Genomic DNA, 7,802 nt, shown 5'->3' on the forward strand with positions numbered 1-7,802 from the left:
GAAGAGATTGCCCCAAGAAATCTGAGTGTAGTTCGTGTCGCCTAAGCTGAGGGGTTCACAATTGTCTGTAACTCCAGCACCAAAGGATTCATCGTCCTTTTCTGGACTTCTTTGATGGACACACACACACAGAGAGAGAGAGACTTTTAATTTTAAAAGTCTTTAAAAATAAAAAGAACTCTTTCTCATGTTTTTTACCCAAACTTGTCGCAAGGTCGTCTCATCTCACCCTTCATAAAATCCTTTCTATCTGATCCTCAGGTAAATCACCTGTGACACGGAGAGTTTCCTTACATTACAGTCAAATTCTCCACAGCAAGTCAGCTTTCTCTACCTCAGTCCTCTGCCTCAAACAAAGCTAACAAAGAAAAGACTCCATCCAGTCTCTCACCTGTGAAAACACAGATCCCTCCAGACATAAGACAGTGTGCTCCCCAAAGCCCAAGTGGCCTGGTCATGAAGAAGTCATTTAGATAGCCAATCACCTTGTGCCTGTCATTTCATACTTTTGGAGGGTGACTTCAGGAAAGAATTTAGAGACTCGCCGTGCAGGCAAGCCCTGATTCCTCTGTGCCTCTGTTTCCCCATTGTCAAATGAGAGATTGTGCCCACAAGAATCAGCAGATTGCAAAAGGTCCTCAGAAACAAAGCACACAGTGGCGGTCTTACAGTCAGTGTGGTCCCAAACCTCGACCCAACTGTCCTGCATAGGACTCAGCCTCAGGAGCACAGGGCCTCTCACAAGAGAGAGAGAGAGAGACGGGTGGGGGAGGGAGAGGGAGAGAGAGAGAGAGAAAGGCTGGCAGAAACAGGAACCCCTGTTCCTCAGCCTCAGTGGAATGCCCCCCCTGACCCCCACATCCTGCAACTCTGAGAGCTGTTGCATGACCCACTCATTCCCTAAGCAAGACGTTTCCCACCCTGTGTTCTCAAGTCCAGAGATTTGCATCTCCCCAGAGAACAGAGATGTCACCCACTTACCCTGTCCTGGATGAGGAAGAGGAAGCAGCTGTGTCTCACCTCAAAGCTTCACATCCATTCATACAGGGGCAGCTTGGGACTGTGACCTCATGAGCCAGACTGCTCTCTCTCTCTCTCTCTCTCTCTCTCTCTCTCTCTCTCTCTCTCTCTCTCTCTCTCTCTCTCTCTCTCTCTCTTTTCTTTCGGGAGCAAATGAAGACTTCCACGGGGGGGCCTCCAGTCCCTACCTCCAGGCACCCACCTTTCCTTAGATGCTGGACTTGGGTAAGCAAATGGAGCCTCTGACCATGCGCAGAGTGCACAGGGTGCACAGGGTGCACCAGGTGCCTAGAGCTAATTCTTTCACACATGCACATGCACACCAGCACACACACACACACACACACACACACACACACACACGGACTGGCTGATTTACAGTCAATCTTTCAAAGTGCAATTTGTCTAGGAGAAGCCAATGTGAGGCCCATGTGGGCTCCAACCAATGGCGACACAGCACTCGCAGCTCAGCCAGTCTCGGGTCTGTATTCTAATGGGCCATATCTTTATCAAGGAAATGTCCCTTCTCTGAACTTAAAACTTCTGATGGAGGGCCCCCAGACTCAGAGGCAGAGAAACCGGGTGCTCTGAGAATGGGGAGCAGCACCCCTCCTTAGGCCCAGCGGGCAGAGAGGGAAAGCGGAAGGCCTCCCACCTTCTCCGGACACCTGACTTTCCAGAGGGCTGACGTAGGTGCCCCATCTCTGAGGAAGGGCCGAGCCAGGGGGCAGTCGGAGGCTCGGGGTGAGATGGGGGGACTCTGATTTCCCAAACCTGCCCTGAGATTTGGGGCCACCATTTGAAGTGCTGGGCTCTTCGACTTCCGACTCGCTGACCTGAAGACCATGGAGTCCAACCTGCAGGGGACCTTCCTCCTGAACAACACACAGCTGGCCCAGTTCTCAGAAATGAAGGCTCCCATGTGCCAGTACTCGGTGCAGAACTCCTTCTACAAGCTCAGCCCTCCGGGCCTTGGCCCCCAGCTGGCGGCTGGGACCCCCCATGGAATCACGGACATCCTGAGCAGACCGGTCGCCACCCCCAACAGCAGCCTCCTCTCTGGCTACCCCCACGTGGCAGGCTTTGGTGGACTCAGCTCCCAGGGCGTCTACTATGGCCCCCAGGTGGGGAGTTTTTCCAAGGCTGGGAATGAGTACTCCACCCGGACCCGGAACTGCTGGGCAGACACAGGCCAGGACTGGAGAGGCAGCGCTCGGCCATGCAGCAACAGTGAGTACAGGGCCGGGGAGGAGGCAGGAGGTAGGGGTCTTTTAAAGATTGGCCTGCACGGTGTCCAACCTCACCTCTGTCCCTGTCCCTTTCCTCAGTTCACAATAGAACGGAATTCCAGCCTCCTCACTGCTCCCTACTTCCACCTAGCACAGGTGTGGGAACCCAGTCAGTTCTTGTCCTTCAAGGGACCTTGGGTTCTCCAGGCCCCACAAACACAGCTCATCCCAACCGGGGCAGCACCCAGCTGGTAGCAAAGTTTGCTTCTGCCCGGAGTCGTGCTGCCCCTTCACACAGGGGGACACAGTGCTACCCTGGTGAAGAAAACTTAACTGAATTTAGTATCATACCCCGAAGAGCCCAGTGTTACATAGCATTGTTCCAAAACCCACTGGGATCCCACCCAGGGCCCATAACCCACCTTCTTGCTCCCCCCCCCCCCCCCGTTCAGGTCAGCAATGGCAGGAACAAAAGCGCTAACTTGACCTTGGCCCTGATTGCTGGGGGCGGGGGACGGGGGGCCCTTACCCCACCCACCCCTGAGACTCAGGTTTCTGAGAACTGGAGTGGAGGGGGTGGGTATTATTCCAATCAGGAATCCAGGAAGTGCCAGGGTCATGTACCAGTGAGGCACACCGGGAGAAAGCAGCAGTGGCTTCCGGGGCTCTCCTCTGGCCACTAAAGCTCCGAATGGTAAAAATGTGGCAGGGACAGTGGCAAGGCGCCCACTCCTTCTGCTTAATCTGTATCTCCCACACTGCATAAGGGATTAGGAGTCAATGATGGAAACTCTCAAAACTCTTGCCCCCATGTCTGTGCCCGAACGAAAGCCACCTTCCTCGCTCACGTCTTGGGACCATTTGTCCCATCTAGTTTGGGGCTCTAGCTGTTTCTCCCACGGCTCCAGCACACACTCCCCCATCCTGACCCACCCTTCCATCTCGAATGCACACACACACTAGAAAACAGGCAGGAAAACAGTGGTCAGTTTAACGCAAGAGGAGCAAGAACTGAAGATGCTCATCTTTTAGGGTAGTGGTTCTCCACCTGTGTGTTGTGACCCCTTTAGGGATTGAATGACCCTTTCACGGGGGTCACATGTCAGATATCCTGCATGTCAGATATTTCCAATTCACAACAGGAGCAAATTTACAGTTATGAAGTAGCAACAAAATAATTTTATGGTTGGGGGCAGGGGGTCACCACAACATGAGGGACTGTGTTAAAGAGTTGCGGCTCTAGAAAGGTTGAGACCCAGTGCGTTAGGAGGTCCTTTTCCTCTTCTGGGCAGAAGTTCCCTGCATGTCACAAGAAGGCAGAGCACATGAGTCGCTGGGGGAACCAACTTTGTGACTAGCCAGTCCTGACTGGCTTGGGGGGTCTCTCAGCTCTCCAGATGACTCTGGCACTCCAAAACCAGGCTGTACGATAGATTCCAAGCGGTCTGAGGGAGGGTGGGCTTCCAGGCTGGCTGCTAGGCAGCTGGAGCCAGAAACCTTCACTTCTGTGCTTTTTCAATATACCTGGGATGCTGGGGACTCAGAGAAAGGAAAGGGGGGGAATCAGAGACCCTGGAGGCCTGGTTTGCAGCTGGAAGGTATTACCCATGCCCGTGCACACACCAGAACATCGCCAGAAAAGCCAGTAGTCAGTTTAACACAAAAGGAGAGTGAACTGCAGATGGCCATCCTGATTTTAGGATAGCAGTTCTCAACCTGTGGCTCTCGACCCCTTGGGGGAATCTAATAGAAGGCGCACCATATCCATGGTGAAAGGAAGGGCATCCTTGTCTTGTTGTCTTAGCACAGAAAGGAAATTCCCATGAATCCCCTGGGTTAGACAGCACCAGTGCATCATGGGAAAACTAGGAAAGGCACAAGGCCCAGTTCTAAAGCCTCAGCTGTCTCTGCAGCTGGTGTAGCTCTGCCCTCTAGGGACCCTGTCCACCCAGATGTGATGGAGGTCACAGTCACTATTATTGTGGATGCCAGAAGTGCTGTCCAACTGACAGGTGTCACTGCATTCCTGGACCCCAGTGGCTTCTCAGCAGGAGAACACATCCCTGTGGAGGAATCAGGACAAGCTGCCCCAGCCAGGCAGGTTCCCATGAGCTCTCCAGTCACCTCACTAACCGTGCTTTCCTCCCGCCTGGCAGCCCCAGACCCCCTGAGTGACACTATCCACAAGAAAAAGCACACCCGCCCCACCTTCACAGGCCACCAGATCTTTGCTCTGGAGAAAACCTTTGAGCAGACCAAGTACTTGGCTGGCCCAGAGCGGGCGAGGCTGGCCTATTCACTGGGCATGACGGAGTCACAGGTCAAGGTGAGTCTGTCAGAAGGCAGCCTAGCACCTGCCAGGGCAAGAAGCCACTGGGGGAGGGGGAGGAATGTCTGCCCATCTTACTCTAGAGATTATAATAATTACTAATCCCACCACCACCACCACCATGACAGTCTTCTCTACCTAGTCCCATTTGGGAGCCTGTAAGCAGTCATGCCATTAAGTCTCACCTTGTTTGAAGTCAGCATTTTGGCCCATTTTACAGCTAAAGAGACAGTGTCAGTTAGTCAAGCCCGGTGCTTGTAGTCTTCTGGCCAGCTAGTGCTGAGCTGAGACTCGAACCCAGGTCTTTGGGAAACAGGCCAGCTTAAAATTTTCCCAATCTTTAAAATGAAGATAATACACCCCCTGTTCCCACCCATGCAGAGGAGGGTGGCAGAGATCAGTCACAGGCTCCGGCACACCTCAGGAGCAGGCAACAGCCCCCCCTACCTCCACCTCTTCAAGGACCAGGGACAAGGGTTCCCATTGCCACCCTAGTCTGGCCACACTTTGGATGGAGACAAGAGCCCTGCCTGAACTGCAGCCTCGCAGTTGGTGAGGAAATGAAGACGTGTCAACAGATTTAGGGGGGTTTGGGGGGGCAAATGCTATCTCAGCAGGTAGCCACAGCCAGCCGCTCGGCTGGGTGTGGAGGTGGAAGGAAATGACGTCTCCAGTGTCTGCTGGCCAGTGTCCCACAGACCTCGGTTCAAGTCTCAGCTCTGCTGGCCGGAAGACCACAGCACCAGGCTTGATTGACTGATACTCTTACTGCACATTTCTTTGCCTCTTTAGGGCACTACGGTCTTTAAGTATCGTAGCGTTCGTGTTATTTTTCTAGGGGCCAATTATTCCTGAGGTTCCTGGAGATGTGTAAAGTTAGGAGAGGGGCGACTTTATTCATCCATTCCGTTCTGCGTTTCTTGCTGGAGGTGGGATGGAGGAGGGCCAGAGCGAACTAGACCCGGGCTCTACCTTACAGTGTCCTGAGTCCCAGGGACAATTCTAACCGGTGGCATTTCGGGGGCCTTTGGCCCAGATGCCTAGACTGCACCCGATGCAAGGAAAAAGCTGCAGCACAGGAAAGGGCTGTGGCACGCTTTTATTTTATTTTATTTTTATTTTATTTCTTCCTGCGGGTAATGCAAGTGTCAGGCCCCTGCACGGTGCAGTGGTGCATGGTCGGTACTCGACTCTGGGGTAGCGAGGCAGCAGAAATGGACCCCAACCCGGCACCCGGTTGCTCTTTGCAGGTGTGGTTCCAGAACCGCCGGACCAAGTGGAGGAAGAAGAGCGCCCTGGAGCCCTCATCCTCCACGCCCCGGGCCCCGGGCGGTGCGAGCGGGGACCGCGCGGCCTCGGAGAACGAGGATGATGAGTACAACAAGCCGCTGGACCCAGACTCGGACGACGAGAAGATCCGCCTGCTGCTGCGCAAACACCGGGCCGCCTTCTCCGTGCTCAGCCTGGGCGCGCACAGCGTGTGAGCCCGGGCCAGCCGCGCGGACCAGCCTTCCCCTCCCCTCTCCGAGCAGCCCGCGGTGGGCAGGGACCAGAGAAGAGGAGTTTGGGGGGAGGGGGAGGAAAAGAGGAAAGAAGTAGAAAGAGGAGGAGGAGGAGGAAGCGAGGGGGACGGATGGGAAGGAAGAGAGGGATGGTGAGTGCCCCGAGGGAGGAGATGGCGCGCCTCTCTGCCATTCCTCCCCTCTGGGCTCCTTGCCCCGACAGCCCCGCTCTGAAGTGAGCAGGCATTTTTGCAGCAGGGATCCTGGCTGTGGAGCCCTCCAGACGCGCTGCTTTCCCCACCCTAAGGACCAGCTGGTTAGGGAGTCACACAAGGTACTGCGCACAGTGGTAGGCTGGGACTGCCAAGCAAAAGATGGAGCCTGCGGTCCCGGTGTGCTTCCTAACGATCCTGCTGCTGGGGCCGCGGGAGGAAATCCACCTCTGCGAGGGGAGCGGGTCCTGAAACCAGGAACTCTTCTAATGGTGAATTTCAGGACCCTGTGGCCCGCAACTGCACTTTACTGTCAACGCAGATCCCGCTGTATCAAGGACGATTTTGGGAAAGGGATGAGGGTTTTGGCAGGCAGAGGGAAAACAGATGAGAAAACCCTAAGGTTTTGTTGTTTGTGGGAGGTATCCACCCTGGGCATCCCTGGGCACCCTCAGAGTGTGGGAGCACCTCAGGACGGAGAGAAGGGCTCTGAACGCCGCACTCCTCCAATAGAGACACGGGACTGGGCGAACCCCGGGCAGGACAAGGGGCTGGGAGTGCTGCTGGGTACCCAGGCTTTTAAAACAATACAAGAATAAAGATGAAAATCCCATAAACCTCCCCGCGGCTCCTGCGCGTCTCTCAAGGGAATGGTGGCGGTGTTCTCTCGTGTCACGCAATTATCGGTTGGGCTGGGAGGTGGCTCCGGGGTTAAGATCACTTGTTCTTCCTCTGGAAGACAGAGCTGGGTTCCCAGTTACAGGCTGCTCACGACGGCCTGTAACTCCCGCTATAGGTGATCCGACGCCCTCTTTTGGCCTCCTAGGGTACTGCATGTATGCTCACAGACACAAGCACTCCGGTGAATAATAAAAATAAATCCTTTGTAAAATAAATAAATTGGTCTGAAAAAGGAAGCAGAAGCCATCATCCATAGACCAAATTGTTATCTTCAGTTACTTCCTTTTCTTCCACATCTCAGGAGTTTCGGGGTTAAGAGGAAGGGAACAGTCCCGTTACTGCCCACAGTTTCTTCCCTGACAGTCACCTCAGGTGCTAATGGATGAGCACAGAGTTTGGCCACAGCTCTCGGGTGTGTCGTTCCTATTAGAAGGACCTGGGTCATGTTCCCAGTGATGGGTTTCAGATTAGGAGTGCAAGCACACTGAGGTGGACTGTTCAATTAAACGGGACTTATTAGAAGAGTTATTAACATCGTAGAAAGAGACAGCACAGTAGATACCCTGAGTACACTTCAGACCCACGAGGCTAAACATGAGACCTTAGATTTCAGGAGATAGAGGGCCCACGCTAGTGATAGCCTGTGGGTCTCAACTCTTTTGGAGGAGGGGTCAAACAACCCTTCCACGAGGGTTGCCTAAGACCAGCAGAAAACAGATACTTGAGTTACAATTCACAACAGTAGCAAAGTTACAGTTATGAAGTAGCAATGAAAATTATTTTGTGGTTGGGGGTCCCCAGGACACCAGGAGCTGTATTTAAGGGGAAC

General features: G+C 53.9%; 1 protein-coding gene across 1 annotated transcript; it reads left to right on the forward strand.

Moving 5' to 3' along the window:
• Positions 1 to 1,197: 1,197 nt before the first annotated feature.
• Nkx6-3 (NK6 homeobox 3) lies at positions 1,198 to 6,877 on the forward strand. The gene is made up of 3 exons (XM_052162160.1): positions 1,198 to 2,250; positions 4,406 to 4,575; positions 5,829 to 6,877. Exons 1-3 carry the CDS (start codon positions 1,866 to 1,868, stop codon positions 6,060 to 6,062), a joined length of 789 nt encoding a protein of 262 aa, XP_052018120.1. The 5' UTR covers positions 1,198 to 1,865; the 3' UTR covers positions 6,063 to 6,877.
• The last annotated feature ends 925 nt before the right edge of the window (positions 6,878 to 7,802 follow it).

The sequence above is a fragment of the Apodemus sylvaticus genome, chromosome 18 (assembly GCF_947179515.1).
Source record: "Apodemus sylvaticus chromosome 18, mApoSyl1.1, whole genome shotgun sequence".
NCBI lineage: Eukaryota > Metazoa > Chordata > Mammalia > Rodentia > Muridae > Apodemus > Apodemus sylvaticus.

Excerpts from the sequence above, each read along its gene's own strand:
- Nkx6-3 (XM_052162160.1), top strand. The coding sequence starts at position 1,866 with ATGGAGTCCAACCTGCAGGGGACCTTCCTCCTGAACAACACACAGCTG. Across the intron at positions 2,251-4,405 it reads CGCTCGGCCATGCAGCAACA|CCCCAGACCCCCTGAGTGAC; the intron begins GTGAGTACAGGG and ends CCCGCCTGGCAG. Across the intron at positions 4,576-5,828 it reads TGACGGAGTCACAGGTCAAG|GTGTGGTTCCAGAACCGCCG; the intron begins GTGAGTCTGTCA and ends TGCTCTTTGCAG.